We start from the raw sequence: 18481 nt of genomic DNA, 5'->3' as shown, positions 1-18481 counted from the left end.
AGATTCCCTTTGCCAGCAAGCGGTGTTGCCATTTCCAGTGTAATATGAAGCAATTTGGCTCTAAATGTTGCTATCCTCCCAGCAAGTTCCATTATTTGCAATTAACAATATTTACTTTGCAATTAACATATTTTACATTAAAGGGTAGCTGGTCACCTAAACAATACGCTATACATAACAGGACACATTTCCTACCTAAAAAGCTAATAATGAGATCTCAATATGCTGCTAACTTGAGTTGGATCAACGATAGCACCCAGTTCTTCAATAACTGGAGAAGTAGGCTGAATCCCAGCTTCAGTCTCTACTAATACCCTATAATCGGGGTAATCACTGTATTTTACAATACATATACGTATGGATACAATTATTACAGTTTGCAATTGGACTCGGTCATGTTACCCTTAAACTCAAATATACTGAATATGAAAATAAGTGCATGTAAATTGCAAGCAAGTGCATGGATTGAGAAAGAAGTATAGTGAGGTTTTATGGATTGGATGTTCGATGTTTTACATGACATTGGTAATAAAACTGTTTAGACAGCTTCACATTAAGCTACAGAGCCCAGTGCCCATGGTAGTCAATACTTTGATGACCGTGGAGCAAGCGTCACATGCAAATTAAGTGCCACAAAGAAGAATTCTTTATTTGCATAGGGGGCTGAATAAAGAGCAAAGTAAAATGGGTGACGTGGCATTGGATATCCTATTCTGCCTTGATCAACAAATGCAACAATAAGTCAAATACGCCAATGAACAAGTCAAAGTGGTTTACCTCAACTTTTTTTTTTTTTTAAAATAGGCATGAATATTTTAATCCTTCATTATTTATTTCCCTTTTTAAAGTTATACATAAGGAAAAGTAAAGACTGAAAAAAAAACATGACAAATGGTGGCTTTTAGTCAGTCCTAATTTTGTCAAGCAATCGCCAGCTTGCGGAATCCAGTCTGGCGCAGTGCGCTGTCAAGCAATGAGTAGGTACATTGTTATCCTGCCAAAATGGCAGCACCCATCATTGAAAGAGAAATTAAAATATTGTGTGCTGCAAAGGAGGTCTGATGGGCCACAATATAAAACAATAAAAAGGATAATTAAACCAACTAGGGGTAAGAGACACATATTTGGACATTTAAACTGACAAAAAGTGAGAAAATGTGAAGAAAAACAACAACAAAGTTGAAACAACAGAGCCGTTTAAGGTTTAACTTAGTATCAAGTGACCAATTGTGGGGCTTGATACCCTTTCATTCTAAATCTTTATACTATATTTGCCTTCCTGCACATAACTAGGTGCTGGCAGTGCACACCACTTGTTTTACTTCATGTACAGGCACAGTGGAAAGATCGATTGTCCAAAATATATGTTGACTGACTACATATCCTAGAATTCCCTGTTACTAGTTCTGGGACTAGTAGTCCAATAATAATTGAAGGATGCTCCCCCCCTCCCTCTCAGCTCCCTAAAAAAAAACCCCACAAACATACATACATGTATATACACATAAATACATATGTACATTCATACCTACATACATATAAATACATATATAGCTCATTGTCAATTAGGTCACAGGGCTTCAAGTTTAACATTATGGTAAAAATCTTGCAGAGTTAATTTTATCTTCACCCATAAAGGTTTTGTTTCAGCCACTGATCAATATAATGCAATTAAGTGATTGTTTCACATAACGCACGAGAATAAATTCATAGTTAAAGGAACAGTCAGTAAAAAAGTTGCGATTTCTGATATTTGCATGTAAAAAGTAAAATAAAATAGAGTAGTAAGTTAGATAAAAATTGACAGATGAAAAATAAATAAAATCGATTTTTTAGAGTGTCACTGATGCACTTTACAAGTTCTCATATATCTACCCTCTGACAGACCTCTGGCTCTCAAAAATATGATTTCAATAAAGGCTACCCGGTTAAAAAAAATATATAAATATATTAAAATAATTTAGAAAAATGCAATACTCAATATATCATTTGTGTTGTTGCATACTCAAACGTTTTGGTCCGAATTAAATTGGTCCGTTATTAAGGGACAACTGTCATAAAAGTTTAACTTCTAGTTTTTTTGTATTTTTTAATTCAAGTAACTAACGAAATGTTATGATATTTTTTTTAATTGACATGTATTGATTTTTTGAGAGAATTTCGCTTTTTATCTGGCTGAGCAGGCATTTTGTGTCAGACCCTCCAGCTATCTGCACAAATAAAAAAGTGTACACACTCAGAAAATAAGCAAAGAAAATATCCGGGAAGCAAATATAAATAAAAAGATTTTTTTTTTTGTATTTAGATTTTCTCCCCAACTCTTATTCTTTCAGGTGTATGAACTTGATTTTCATTTTATTGTCCGTTTACATTTATTTAGTCTGGGCATTTTAACTATGTTTATTTTTCTACAATAAACCTGTACTAGCCAGGAATTGTTTCCCGGATATTTCCCTAGTGCAGATTTCACTTTTTTATTTGAGCAGATATTTGGTCGCTTTTAGAACTATGGAACCAGCACCAAAGATTCTGACCTACACAGTCAAGATCAGGTGAGGTATATCTTTATATTTTTATTTCTTTCATCATTTTGTGCTTAGATTATTTTCCCTATACCCTGGGTAGTGTTACTTTATATGTGTTTATTTTTATTCATTTATACTTCCTGTTATCTGACTTAACTTGTCTGTGGCTGCAGTTTCAGGTTGAGCAGCCGCAAGCAAGTAAGATGGCACACACAGCCAGAAAAAAAGTGACATTTTCGCAGATGGTCCATATTCATCACTTTAGAAATATACGATTTAAGTTTTATTAAACGTAACAAACTTTTACAAAAACAAGAAGTAAAAAGTCTTCCTAACATTCTGGTTAGGACTGAGATTTTGCCCCCACTACAATGGCAGAGTAAATGTTGCATTAAAATGTGCAGAGTGCACATTCTGCTTTCTATGACTCTGAGGACCTAAAGATGTCTGTCACCTGCTTTGAGCACACCTCATGGAAAGTGGCCAGGGTGCAGTTTAGTTTCTTTATAAGGAAATAATAGCCTTGATTAATGATCAGAGGACAGATACAGCTTGTAAATTAGGGTGTCAGCCCATTCAAGTCTAAAATTCTCACAAGGTAATTCTGAGTAGGAAGCTAAAATGACTCATGTTTCCTGCTCATGAGCAGCATCAAAGGAGCCACAAAAACCCTCTGGTACTGTAATTCACGTGCTAAATAAAATAAACAAAATGGAATAATTGAAAAAGGTTCTTCCTTTTAAGTGTCCTGCACTATGAAATATAATATTAAAATGCTGAAGTATAATAAGTAGAATAAGTAGATAATAAATTAATATTTTTCTTTGAAGATTCAAAACAAATACTACTTTTGCAAGTTGGATTGTAAACTTATTACTCTAGGAGATATTTGATTACCCCATTTTTTTTAAAAGACGCAATACCTTTTACAGTGAGAAGCAGAAATCGGATTTTCTGCCTACGCATCAAATTTACAATACATGTGCGCATCAATCGATGACTGTTTGAAAAACTACACGATAGTTCCACTTTTGTCTTGGTTTAGAAGGGCTTTCAGAAGACACTGCAAATTAGGGGGAAAAGACAGTTCCAATCCCCCAAACAGAATAATATGCTTTTCTTTTTTTGGGGGAGTACGCAATTTAAAAAAACAAAACAAAAAAACAAACCCAAAAACCACAAATGCGGTAATTATTTGTTTCTACTTTTGCCATTATAGGTTGTATGTTGAATCCTGCAGATTGCAACTTTTTAGAATTTTTTGTATTTCTAAAGCCCATATTTTAGTTTTTTTTTTGTGTATTTTGTTTTACTATTATAGCAGCATTGATCGGAAGCTTCTGGCACATAAGGCGTTACCATTTGTGTTTGTCTGAGGTAAAGCTACCAGCAAAATAACTAAATGCCATTTGCAAGCTTGAAGTCCAAACAGGATCATGGTTTCGTACAGTGGCCAATAAATGGTCATGGAGGAATATCACATCTACTCAGACATCTTCCTCTGTTGCCCATGCAGTTACGGAACGTTCTTCTCCGTCATCCTCAAGAAATGCTTTCTTTTCATTGTTAAGTAGCGTCGTGCCATTTCTGACGCTTGGTTCTGGTACAGATGTTGCCGCTTCAGTACTGTGCCACATACCATATCCAAAGTATATCAGAAATCCTGGAACAAATAAGAAAAGTGCAACGTTAGCTGCATAGAGATTCCAAATGCAGCCATCACCAAATGTACATTTATATAAAATATACAGAAATGAAGAACACATTTATTCATGTGCAAAAATGCTAGAGAACAGAGAAAAAAAGAAGACTAACAAAAAATTAGTCACTTTTCTGGAATACTACACCATTAAACAAAACATTGAACATCACCTATAACCTACAGTTATATATAATATGCTATATTTTCTTTTACATTTATATTCAAGGACCACTAAGATCACCCAGGTCACTTTATCTCAATGATGGCTTGGGTGCACTGCTCCTGTCCTTTTTACCTTGCAATGTAAAGCATTGCAGTTTTTTTTAAGGAACTGCAATGTTTACATTGCAGAGTTAAATCCACCTCTAGTGGCTGTCTAATTGTGTAACGCTTTAGTGTTCCTTTAATTGGTTTTGCAAATGGTATTGTAATCAAGTTTGGACAAGGTAAAGCCAGGGCAAGCACTGCATATGACAAGGAGAAATAGAAATGATATAATTTCTCATCTGCTCTCTATGCTTTCTTATGCTGACTGAAAGGTGCAAATGACTTCGAAACTTTTATATTTCACATCTCACAAATACATATTTGCTAAATATAAACAAGACATGAAAACCCTGGGATGTGACTGTTCACCTTTAAAATAACTATTATATATCAATTTTAAATCATCTTCTGGTAGCCTGACTGAGATCTCTGGTAGTCTCTATCCAATGCAATCTTCATATTATTATTATCGCCATTTATATAGCGCCAAGAGATTCCGTAGCGCTTTACAATATGATGAGAGGGGGGATGTAACTATAAATAGGACAATTACAAGAAAACTTACAGGAACGATAGGTTAAAGAGGGCCCTGCTCAAGTGATCTTACAGTCTATAGGACTCATATCAACATGTGGGTTAGCAAGACTATAAAACTATTTAACTACCTGTCTGATATTTTATTTTTAATATGTATTACTAGTAAGCTTTATGAATCCACTCGGATGAAACGTGCAATAATAGGTTATTATGTATAAGTCACAGGTGTAAAAGGAATTCATACCGATGGCCATCCAGATAGAGAATCGTATCCAGGTTCCTTTGCCTAGCTGCATCATTAGGTAAACATTTACGAAAATACTCACGATGGGAAGAAAAGGCAGGAATGGGACCTGGTTAAAAAGCAGAAGGACATGAATATCCCATTGTTAAACTGGAAAGCTCTGTAGAAAATGCTGGCGTTTATTTACAGAATATCATTTTAAAACTTGAAAACGGATACAGTACTGATACAGTAAGTCCACCGTGGCACAAAAATGTGTGGCATTCACTTAAAGGATAACGGTCACCTCAACACTATTTTTTAATACAATAATTCTTTCATCAAGTTTTGCAAAATGAATAAATTCTGTGTTAAATGAAGTATATGTAAAAATAAAATGAGAAAAATGCATGACTAATTTTATTATATGACAAGAGTCTTCAGCCATATACATACACCCTGGGTCAGACAGTGTTTGAAAACCTCTATATAAACTCTATGGTCTTCCCAGCTTCACTCCCTACACAGTGCAGTGACATCATCAGACCAGCTGACGTCACTGCAGGATGAATGCGCCACTGCAATCAGTGTTATGTTCGGTGGGGTAAGTGCGACATGGGGTTAGACTGAATACAAAACGCTACGGGGCGAGATGGTTAGAACATTGAAATTCTGTGCATGCAGCTTGAGGCAATGGATTGGGGAGGAAATTGTTGCTTGGAATTATCTTGGGGCACTAAATTTAAAGAAAATCAACTCGAGCTTGGAATTGGGGAATATGGCAATTGCAATAACTTAGCAATAAATTAGGTGAATGTAGCTGGGGCAATTAACTATAGCAAAATGAATACTAGGTAATGAATCCACAGGATACTGTTGTAAGTACATTGGCACTATATAATAACTAGGTTGGGATGACAGTGAAGTAGGAAATGAATAAGAGAAGTTAAAATAAAAAACATTGGTTTGTGAAGGGGAGGGCGCCAAGGACATTTTAATTATATTTGTAAAATGCGTGTAAAGTGCACAGTGAGTGTAGATTTAGGAGGCATCGTGTTCTTTGACCCAGGTACTGCAATGCCTTCGACTATCCTTAACCACTATAATAATTAGTTTTATTATATTTGATTCCAGAAGTATATCCACCACTTTAGCTGTTGGCATTCGCTAGTAGAATTTCGAATTTCCAGAATTGTATGAAGGTGATATGATACATTCATTAGAACATACAAACTCAAAGGGAAAGGCCTGTTCATAAATATTTTCCTTTTTGTTTTATTGCTGAACTTACCTTAAAGGAGAGTTTTGTTTTGCTTTCTGGTTGCCTCCAAATGATAAAGGTAAAAAATAAGCAAAAAAGTATAACAAACACAAGAGGCACAACGATTGAAGCCTCTCCCTGCAACAGAGACTCTTGTCCGAAGACGGTCAAGCAGCAGAATGTAAAGATAAGCAAACCTGGGAGTAGAACGAAGGAGATAACGATGTTACAAAACAGAACATACAGAAGGTTACAGAAATGCAAACAAACACAGTAAAAACTGCAGCAGCTGCTTTTTGGGTTTATGTATTAAGAACAATCCTGACGATAATATTTTCTTTAGAGGTAACACAAGTTATGTATAAATAACGATCGCGGGGTAATATTCTAAAAGTATGGCAATAGGAAGATAGATTCCATTGTATAGAAACCTATGGAAAATTGCTGCGGATGGTTACAATCACAAAGTTCATCATCAATTAAAAAATTACATTTAACAAAGAATCACAAAAGCTCTCGGTGCACCTTGTTTTTTGTGTTTTACAGCAGCTGCAAGTAGCCCTAGACAATAAATGTGTACAATAAACAAAAATGCAATAAATGTGTTAAGAAGTGAGTTTGCGTAGATAAAATACGGTCTTCTTGTTCGAAGTGACAGAAATAATCAGAATAACAGCTTATAAAACGTCACAGTCACTTTAAAATATGTGTAATTTAAAAACTAGACAGAGAATGATGGGAAATGCATTCTAAGGCTAGTCATTCCGGCTCTAAAACGGCAGCCAACTGTGTCAAACTAAATAGTTCAAATAAAGTTTTTAGTGGAAATCTGTACTTACCAATAACAGCTGCAGAAATATTCACGATGGAGCCCGATAATCTAGTGGGCTCAGTGTTTTGTGGGAAGAACAGTGAATGGAGACTCAATTTGTCATCATCCATAAAGGCAGCCTGTGATTCACTGGTGCTGACTGATTCATTAACATCGACGTCATCGTTGGTACTGGCCATTTGGTATGCAAGGTTCGGTTGTTCGGGTTGATACCTACAATCAAGCAAATTGAAAATTAAATTGGATTGCATTCCAACTCACTAGGACGGAGTTTAAGAAGACTGTTACCAAGTTCATTATTTTATGGACTTTTCACTCTTCCCACAAGCGTTCACATCATTGGTGACATTATGAAAGTGGCATAATACGGTTTTGTTTTATGTGCTGAACTACACCATGGAGTAAACTGCAGGGCTGGTTAGACAGAGATAAAGTATGGAGTACACTGCAGTGCAGGATATCAAGTGATATACCATGAATTATACACTAGTTAAGGCTGGCACATGGTTGAGCAGTGTTCTCAAGCTTTGGCTACCCAGGTGTTGATGCCTACAGGCCCAGAATTCTTTGAATGAAATAGATGGCCAAAGAATCACAGGAGTTTTAGTAACATCTGGGGATCCAGGGTTTGTGAACTATAGAGAACACCACATAGTAGTGCATGCTAATGGGTGGTAGAGTGTGGAGTACACTGCAGTAAAGGTTAGCAGGTGGCAGCAGCGTGGAGGCTACTGCACTGCAGATCAGTAAAGGATACAATATGGATCGCACTGGATTGCAGGGTGGCAAATAGTAGAGTATGGCTAGCACATGTACATCATGATTACATGATGAAACAGTCAATGTATGCGCTATAAAAGTACACTGCAGCACAGGTCTGTAACATGTACAGTACGAGTACACTTCAACACCAACTAGCAATGATACAGAATGGATTGTAGTACACACTGGAGTTTAGTGTACATCGGAGCATTATGTAAATGTGTTTCATGGCTTTACCTGAGAACCAAAACACAGGCTGCTACCAAGGAATATGCCAGGAGCGTGCCAATTGACATCAAGTCCACCAAGTCTTTTAGGTCAAACAGAAATGCCATCAATGCTGAAAAAAAAAAAATATGTAACAACACATTGAGAAAACAGTTATTACAACCACCTTTAAAATGTGCAATACCATAAGTTGATCTACTTAAAAACTGGCAACTGGTTAATGCACGTTCATTGGTTAATTAATTGGATAATATTTATTACAGTTATAAATGAAACTACTTTATGATGACATCAAATTACAAATAAAGCAATACGCTAACACCAAAGAATGCAAAAAAAAATGGCGCCGGCAGTGCAACCAGAGGCGGAGGACACAGAGGAATCACAGGAGGAGGGAGAATCCCGCACCTCCTCACACCCCAGCAAAGCAAACCCCGATTCAGAGTCTGAGGATGACTCGACACCCTCCACAAGAGGGGATATCAAAAGGTTGCTCCAAGACCTCCGCAAAGTGTAGAAGGAGGATCTCCATGAGGCCCAACAGGAGATAAGCGTTGTGACTCAGAGGGTAACAAGGGTGGAGGAGAGAGAGAAAGCCACAGACGAAAGGATACAGGGTACAGAGACGAAATTAACAGAGCTTACTCAACAAGTCAGACAAATGCAGAGAACCATGGCAAGGAATCAAGGCACAGACGCCGGAACGTCAGACTGAGAGGGATCCCAGAAGAGGTCAGTGGGGAGGAGCTCCTACCATATGCTCCTACCATATGCCCAGAGACTCTTCATATTCATGGGCCTTAAAAACAGAAATGACCCATCTTTGCTCGTGGTGGTTTTCCGCATCCAAAAGGCCGCTACGGCACCGGCTGACACACCGAGATATACCATAATTGTGACAAAGGACATGGTGGTTCGTGCCGCAATCATGGCACGCTTATGGGAGATGGCACGGTCAAGTTTGAGAACAGGGTGGTAACAATATATGTGACATACCATTTGCGGTGCTGGTGGAGAAACGCAAACTGGTAACAGTCGCCAAACAGCTCAGGGACCGAGAGGTGTGCAATAGATGAAGTACAGATGGAGCGTTATTAGTCCCAAGTGGAGACCAACTATACACCCTCACGTCAGAACAAGACCCGCGCACACTCTGGGACAAACTGACGATCAACCCTGAGCACAACAGCTGACACCACACCGAACGACAAGCTGATAACCAGGGGGAACCCATGGGGAAGCGCCACACAGAAACTACCCGAGCTACGAGTTCCTGGGCGATTGAGACCCTGACCAGGAGGAGGTAGACATTACCCGTCCGAGCCCAACCTCAAAGCAGAGGTCGATATTGTGTTTAGCCATGGACTTTACTACCTGACTCTTGCCACAAAGGCCCCTAGCTGAATGAGTCCGCTCTTAATCACTATAGCCTACTGCATCAACTAGCAACCCCACACCATAATGTTTTGTTTGTCACAGTGCTATGTCCACAACGTTATTGTTATTGTTTATGTTCTGCTGACGTACATGTTTCATGTCTGCCAGATTGTGAACCACACGGTCCGACTAATTTCTTAACCAGTTACTGACCTGCAATATACCTGTGTGTATAAAGCTAATAAAATACAAATAATTAAAAAATAATAATAATAAAAAAATCAAAATAAAAACACTAGAGCAAAATTATTCAACAATTGGGGATAGTAGTGCTGGAAGATTAGTTGCTCTAGAGCAGTTGTTCCCAACCCAGTCCTTTAGTACCCGCTAACAGTCCAGGATTTAGGGAATACCCAGTTGTGTCTAAGGTGTTTTTAGAAAAGGGAAAAAAACACTTTAGATACAAATGGGTAATCCCTAAATCCTGGAGTGTTAGGGGGTACTTGAGAACTGGGTTAGGAACCACTGCTCTAGAGAACAACTATGAAATAATTGGTGTAAAATGTGGGCCATGGGATCACTTATGTCTTCAGTTAAGTTTGTGGGAGAGGGTTGCACTCTGATAGTTCACATCATTGGAAAGTGCTGGAGAAATCTGGGCTGTGCTCCAGATCTTTTGGCTTGCAATGCACCCAGCTACCGAGGCATTAAATACCTGTAAAATTTGCCAGCCAATACATTTAAAAAAAAACAAAAACATCAATGGCTGTGAGAGGTTTATTCAGTAGACATTGAACGGCATTATACCTGACACTCTGTAGTGATGGTTAATATGGCCTTGTGGTTGACCCAATGAGATTGAAAATGAGCTATAAGCCTATACATTATTTGCCCATTGAATCTTCTATATGCGACCAAATTCAATTTGAAGGAAGGGCCAGACTTGACATGCCACATGATTCTGCCTGATACATGAGTTGCAGTCAGCCCTTCCAATCACCTAACAATGCGGTTCTGTGACACAGCACCGGGAAGCATGCTTGTGAAAGGCAAGGGGAATGGGGAGAACGAATCCCCCTAAAAAACTGAGGGGATAACAGAGGTAAGATCTCCTGCAGTTATGATAGTGTAGCTTTTGAAGTCAAATGTTTTACTGTTTCAGAAAGTTGAGAAAAACTAAATGTATCTGAAAAATACAGTTATCTTCTCCACGTGGCTTTTAAAACCAATTACATTTCAAGAAGATGCAAACATATCAGCAGAAATACTGTTACTGAATAACATTTATCCATGAGAGAAGTTAAATATTTGTATATATTTAAAGGTATGGTCAGATAGCTTAAATAGGCCTATATTCCTATACTACTAATAGCCTCCCAGTGATACTGTATCATTTTGCCCTTTAAAACATGGTTTAACATATAGTATACGATCCCTAAAGGATGCATAACTGTTATGAAAGGCTGTTCCCATGCAGATTTTCATTTATTTCCTGTTCCAAAGTCAAGAAGACACAAAGTGACATGTTATGTTTTAGGGACACGTCCTCTGTAAAGGGGGCATTTTGCCAGTAAAGCTAGCTGCTTCCCTGGCACAGCCACTGCCAGCCCCACCCTCCTCCTTTTCCGGGCTTCAGACTTGCCAAAAGAAAAAAGAAAACACGGTTATTTCACCTATTACGTTATTTAAGTACTTTTAAGGAAACAGAAATGACTGGAGTAAAATTCAATGCACGTTTAACATATAAAACTATTTTAAGAATTCTACAGCACAAATGTGCATATTATATTGTCAATAAACCGTAAATTAGTGGATATGATGTAATGGCAAGCACCTTTATCCAGTACATGAGTTTCAGGAACACTGTAATAATCCCTTTATTATTAGTTATTATCACTTGTAAAATTATATGTAGTGCCGTGTACCTATATTATATAAAGGAATGGCTCTTACCTGCAACAGCGCCAGAAGATATGGTAGCTATTATTGGAGTTTTGCTTCTTTTATCAACTCTGGCCAAAAATTTAAAAAGTAGTCCATCATCTGCCATTGCATAAATTACTCGAGGCATCGGAAACATTGACCCAAGGAGACTAGAAGGTTAAATAAAAACGAAAAATACAAAAAAAAAAAACAGAAGAAATGTTAAGATACAAGCTAACAGGTTGCTAAAACATTTCATTTATTTCTCTACTGTTCAATAAACATGATTAAAAAATAATTAGCATTAAAGAGGAACGGACACTTGTCACTGTCTAAGAAAGTGGTGTAAAATGCAAGATATGGGGCCAAGGAACTGGGGTTTGTGCTTTCTTCACCAGAGATATCAGAGGTCAGGATTTTGTAATCTGTTGCATTCAGGCTCGTAGTTGAGCACAGCAGTGCAGGTTATAAAGTATATCATGCACTGTATTAGTAAGAGGCTCTTTTGACACTAATGGAACAATGCTCAAGCTCTGGACAGGTCTCAAGTAAGCCCCCTCTTTTTTAAACAACAGCAGCATCACCAAGTCCTCCCTGTTAACCATAGACAATACCCTCTGCAGCCTCATCACAAATTAGATTTGCACATTGTCATATATCAATCAATCCAAGCTTGGAAGGAGAATTCTGCATTTAGTTTTTGTACATCGTTTTTGATATTCACCCTTAAATGACACACCTGGTTGAAAGTGCACAAAGGGATCCCACCGCCACAGCATATCTTGCGCCATCCCAGCCTACATATGTAAAAGCGACGGGCAAGGGGCTGTTCTTGTCCAACAAATAATATGGCATCATCAGGGTGAGGGCAGCAGACACGCCAAAGTAAGCCACGAAACAGATCAAAAGAGAGGCAACAATGCCAATAGGGATGGCCTTCTGTGGGTTTTTCACTTCTTCCCCTAAACACAGAAGATATAAAAAAGAATGCATTATCACCCAAACTCAAACTGTTTACCATTTCAGTTGAGGGCTAATATTTTACACTACAGCTATTACAGGTGCTTCACATGTTAGCTCGACATAATGAAATCAAGGGTACAGTACCAAGTTAGCTGTCTGTGTCCCAACTAAGCATTGTCAGGTAAATACACAAAACAAAAAAAGCTAGTTTTTTTTTTTGCACTGAAATAAGAATATACAAACAGCTACAGTTTTTTTGTCTCTTCTAAATCTTATCTGCTACTTGGTTGCCCTGTGCTCAGACTGTATTACCTTAAAGGAATACAATAGGATCAGCAATACAAATGTGTATTCCTTAACCTATAGGGCTAAAAACACTATTTACCCCCCCCCCCCCCCTTAATAGCTGTAAATCTTACCTTTATTCCAGCGCCATGCGGGTCTGCCAGCATTGGCTCAGCATTGATGATCCCAGCCAATCAAATGCTTGCCTATAGGAAAGCATTGGATTGGCTGAGATGGTCAACTCTGATGATCTCAGCCAAGGATTGCTATAGGGAAAGTTCAGCATCTCCATGCATTAGGCTGTAGTTGTTCTGGTGACTATAGTACCCATTTAACTAATTTTTGTAACTTCGGCAAACACAGATATCTGGCTTTTGATGCCTCAAATAAGAACATTAAAAAGGTTTGTTTTCCTATCATACCCACCAGTTGTTGCAATACAGTCAAAGCCAACGAAAGCATAAAAGCAAGTAGCTGCCCCAGACAGGACTCCAGCAAATCCGTATGGCATAAAACCTCCATTGCCATAGTTCCAAGTGTTGTTTTGGGATGAGTGATTACTTAAAACACAGGTGTTGTTTTGGAATGTGTGGTTACTTAAAACACAAAAGAAACAGAAAATCAGATGTCTGAATGCTCCTTATTTCTAAATTTTAAACCTTACAAAAAAAAATCAAAAAGCGATAAGTTAAAAAGGGCTTAGACTATTATAACACTTTAAATTGATTTAATTAAATTTAGATACATTCAAGCAGATCTGTGTCTCTCTTTATTGCATTAAAAAAGAAAACATCTGTGTTACTCTCCGGATACCATTTTGTTATGAAAAATGATTGCTGTGTAACTGTCAGGGTTATTTAAACTCACAGGCAAGCAAACTTACTGTACTGTTACCATTTAGAGCACTCGAAAGTGTACACGTCTGGCAAGCCTTGCTTTATAACTCAGTTGGCTGATGTTAACCAGCAGTCAATTTAGAATGATTTAGATTAGGGAGGAAGACTGCTTAGGCTATTTCCGTGTGAGCATTCAGGTTTAAAGTGGCTTTTAAAAATATAAAAAAATTTAAAAATCCAATAAAAAATGGCCATGCCCGTTAATTTTGTCATGGCCAATATTTAAACTAATTTTTTAAAGTTTCCCAATTCCATGGACAAAAAAAAAACACACATTAGAAGGGAAAGAAAATCTCAAAGAATTTTCTAAAGATTTTTTTCTTACACAAAATAAACCAAAACCAGCAGATGTGCATTCAGATTTCCAACTTTATGAAATGCATTACAGATAATACAGAGACCGTGGCATTTGATGCCTACGAGTTGATATGAAAAAATAATATATAATATTAATAAAATAAATAATATTTCTTTTTTTCCTAAAATGACTTGAAAACAAAAGAAGGATTGTTATTACATTGCAAGAAAGAAACACAGCACAGTAATTCACTGGTTAAATTACAATGACGCAGGGGCGGAGCTAGCATCGGACGAGAGCAGTCGCATGCTTCATGGGCTCTGCAGAGTTTGCTCAAGATAGCGAATTTCTGTACAAACTACCACCCGGACGAGTGGAAAACACACCCTGGCCAATACAAACCGGATGGGGAGAAAACCAAAAAAATACAAGGCTGATAAAGCACCCACCAGCCGAGATATTGGCAAACTCCTCCGGCGCTCACAACAGGCCGCATGGCCCAACATTGCGCCATGAGAGGATGGATCCTCATAGTCATCGGACGACTTTACCGCTGATCTGGAGGAGGGAGCATCTCACTGTCCAGCACCAGAGTTGAGGTCTTCCCCGCAAGGGACACGGAGCTTGTTGCCGAGGTGTTCCTCAAGACCATGCTGGGGGAGCTGTGATCCAACATAGCAGCAGACATGTCACAATTCAGGGTGGCCATGGAGACTGCTGTTACAAAAATTACACTACTGGAGGCCACGAGCAGTGTCCAGGACACCAGGCTGACGAATGTGGAGCAGAGGCTAGTGGAGCTCAGTGGGCCGCGGATGCTCAGGTGGAGAAGCTGGAGGACCAGAGGAGGCGCTACAATCTGAAAGTTAGGGGCATCCCTGAAGCTGTGTGCCCTGATGAGTTACCACACTACCTCAGAGGGCTCTTTGTGGCCTTAATGCTGCCCAAGCAGGCTAAAATGATGAAGGTGGATAGTATGTTTCGTATACCAAAACCAAAACTGACTGCCCCAGCCACCACGGTAACTGACCTCATAATGCACTTTCAAACCTTTACAGGATAGAGCCTCATTTCTCACAGCAGCAATGGGAAAAGCCCCTATCTCTTTTGAAGGCTCACACGTCTGTTTTCCCAGACCTCACAAAGAACCCATTGGTCATGCAGAGGTCACTGAAACCAGTGCTACAAGTTCTACGCAACAAAAATGTTACCTACTGCTGGGGCATCCCCAAGACGCTCATGTTCTCATATCAAGGGAAGACTCATTGGGCTCAGAGTGCTCAAGAATTGGAAGCATGCATTAGTAGAGTGGGTCTTACTGAGGCTGCTGGAGTTAAGGACACAAACCTACCTGGATCCCTCAACGATCCCTGTATTCAAGCATTTACCATCCCCAGGACATTCGTCCAACATAGCGGTCACCTGATTGACCTACAACAATTCTTGCAGCGTGACTGTCGTTCCCGATGCTATATACAGTTACTACTTTTTCTTTACACTGTTGATTTGAAAATATTCTTTTTTATGTGCTGATTCCCTATACAATTGCCGACTCTTACAGGTCCCCACATGCAGACACTAGTGGGTTTCATCTCCCCCCCCCATCCGATCCCACATTCACTAAATGGATTCACAAGCTACGTTCACCAGGGTGGGGGTAATCTCTCATGGGGTACTTAGCAGTCCCGCAGAACATACCATCTACTTCCAGGCAGGTCATCCCGTTTCTTCACTAGCTATATCCTTACATCAAGCAGCAATCAGCCAGGCTGGATGCTGTTTACTTTTCACTATTTTACACCTGAACCATATCCACACGTCTATTAACCTCCACACACTTAATCACTCACTACTAACGCAGTTCTAGACACGTCGGTTTATCTTGTTCATATACCAAAAAAATATGTGCAGATTTATGCCCCTATGTTTTTCTGTTCACGCTCAGTGTATCGCTGTTGTGGCGATTAACGCTGGAATGTCATTACTTGCACAACTAAAAAAAAGAATTACAAAATTACAATGACGCACAGCAGTGTTTTGCTTAATTGCTGTTGTTAGGCGTAGATTAAAATGACAGTGATGTCAGGATATTGTTAAGATCAGGGCTGCGCTCATGCAGTTCTCCTTTGCGATACATACTACAACACTAAGCTTCAAACTCTGTCTTTGAAATTCCACAACTTCTAAAAACACTCGCCATGGGAAGCTAACAGAGATCCCGCAAGTTTAAAACAGAGAAAGTGTTTGCAATGCCTACCTGTCAGATGAGTAACACGTTGAATTCATGTCATTTTCTGATAATTGCCAGTTCTTGACAGAGCCTTTCACAAAACCAGAAATGATAACGAACGCCAGAACGAGTACATTAATGCAAGTAAACACTTTGTTCACAAGGGCAGATTCTTTCACACCAAAAGACAGCAGACCTACAGAGAAATAAAGCCAAAATATGTTAGCATGGTTTGTTTTTTTTCTTTCAGGATAGGCCCAGTTTAACATAACTTCCACCCCACAATCCATATTATTCATCACAGAGATACATAATGTTCTAAATGTAGAATTGTGAGATATTAACTCTCCTACCATCACCACCATGTTCTCAGCGTTGTGGGTGTTACAATTCTAAAACATCCACCTCGAGTGTGGCAACTCTCCTCATTAATTTGCCCTGCTTGAGGACACTTCCCCAAGTAGGACAAACCTCCTCTGTGACGCTGACACACTGGCTTCATTACCAACATGACAGCAGCTGGCTGCTATGCTTGGAAGGACTGTTTGTAACAGCTTTTCATGTCACCCAATTCTTTGGCACAGGAGTCTACGACATGTGGAAGGAAAACCTATGTTTTAATAGTTTTTTCTCCCAATCTGCATTTGCTAGTAATACTGCAAGCACAATGTATTGACAACATTTTATGCTCTTTATACGGAGCATAAATCGTGTCTACCATGACAGGTATACTTTAATGTTAAAGGCTTATTAGTGCAGGGATGACAATTTTGTAGATCTCCACCCAGATTTGTGAATTATTAAAGAGGATAGGTCATTCTCTGGTCTTTGCATATTTTACAAAGACCCATGATGGTGACTGCTCTGCTTGCAGTGCGGAGGCTCTTGGGCACACGGAAAGGGGAAGCAGTTCCTCTCGGCCATTGCCACCTGGTTGGCCCTTTTCAGCTTTAAGAGCTTCATCAACCAGGAGCCCACTGTGGTCTAACGAGACTCCATCCATAGACAAGCCTTTTCCCCACAGCTATCACTAGTGATGGGTGGGAGATAAGACAAAACTTGATAGCTGAACCTTTTCTCAAGGTTTTACCAGATGTAGGGAAAATAGATAATGCAAAGAAATCCCTACTTTGTCTTATGATATCTTTTGACTGCGTTGAAATGTCATTGAAATTCCAACACAATCAATGTATTTCATAAACATTTTATCTATTTTTTTTTTTGTGAGGTGGGGAAGCACACTTCTAGAAAGTAATACAATGTAATCTGCGTGCAATTAAAATCCCCAGCAAATATTTCACATGTTTACACATTTTATTTTTAGATAGACTCCAGAAAAGCACCCATTCAATACATATTAAAGACATACAACCTACGCACAGACTTACCTGTTAACACCACAATTATTACAACAGCGAAGATGTCTGGATACTTGGCTAACACTCCTGGAAAATTCATCGACATGTGTTCTGAACAGAAATTCTCAATAGCCTTCCCTATAAGTTCATCAAATGTTGCACTCCATGCTCGGGCCACACTTGACGTTCCTTGAAAATTTTTTACAAAAATTAAATTAAATTAAAAAAATACTCTGTATTTCTGTGTCTGCTTCCTGTTTCACAATACTCATGTACCATCTAGATATCCACTTTTTTAATGTGACTTATTTGCAAGTTTGATTTATTTTTTTTAAACCAATAAAACAATTGAATTGAAAAAAAAAAATTTTCTACATCGATCTTGCAAGTGCAATAATTTTTTATTTTTTTTTCCGACAATCTTTATTTTTGATTGAGTCAAGGTATAGACAAGTACAGAGGTCATACAGGTATAAACATGAGGTTAACAGGTAGAGCAGTATCAATGTGACGGGTAGAAAACGTGTACAGGAATAAACACAAGTTGATTTTAATCATGTGCTTCATATTAATTAGATATGTTTGCTATTAGAAACTGACTTATATTTCACAGCCGCAGGGTTGGGAGGAGAAGGGGGCACCCCTATTAATCCCGTTGTGTCTAATGTGTCTAGAGGAGCTAACCTTATCCGTAGCACTCTGGGACTAGGAGTCTCCCTCATCCCCCCTCGGCCCCCACCCGCCCCGTGTGCTTATATAGGGAGGGGGAAGAGATCAGGAGGGAGAGGGGGAAGGATGTGAAGAGAGAAAAGAA

The 18481-nt window shown here is 38.7% G+C and overlaps 1 protein-coding gene across 1 annotated transcript in view; it reads right to left on the bottom strand.

Annotated features, from left to right (window-relative positions):
• Positions 1-3659: 3659 nt before the first annotated feature.
• SLC7A1 (solute carrier family 7 member 1) overlaps positions 3660-18481 on the bottom strand; it is a 49183-nt gene continuing 34361 nt past the window's right edge. The window contains exons 3-12 of the mRNA XM_063429495.1: positions 17698-17856; positions 16337-16505; positions 13312-13481; positions 12377-12599; positions 11668-11807; positions 8347-8449; positions 7355-7560; positions 6546-6712; positions 5276-5384; positions 3660-4188 (exon numbers count right to left, since the gene is read on the bottom strand). Coding sequence (XP_063285565.1) covers positions 4013-4188; positions 5276-5384; positions 6546-6712; positions 7355-7560; positions 8347-8449; positions 11668-11807; positions 12377-12599; positions 13312-13481; positions 16337-16505; positions 17698-17856 — 1622 coding nt within the window. The 3' untranslated portion in view covers positions 3660-4012. The remainder of the gene's footprint in view (positions 4189-5275; positions 5385-6545; positions 6713-7354; positions 7561-8346; positions 8450-11667; positions 11808-12376; positions 12600-13311; positions 13482-16336; positions 16506-17697; positions 17857-18481) is intronic.

This window comes from Pelobates fuscus, chromosome 1, assembly GCF_036172605.1.
Source record: "Pelobates fuscus isolate aPelFus1 chromosome 1, aPelFus1.pri, whole genome shotgun sequence".
Lineage (NCBI taxonomy): Eukaryota > Metazoa > Chordata > Amphibia > Anura > Pelobatidae > Pelobates > Pelobates fuscus.
This window is presented reverse-complemented; position numbering and strand designations above follow the sequence as displayed.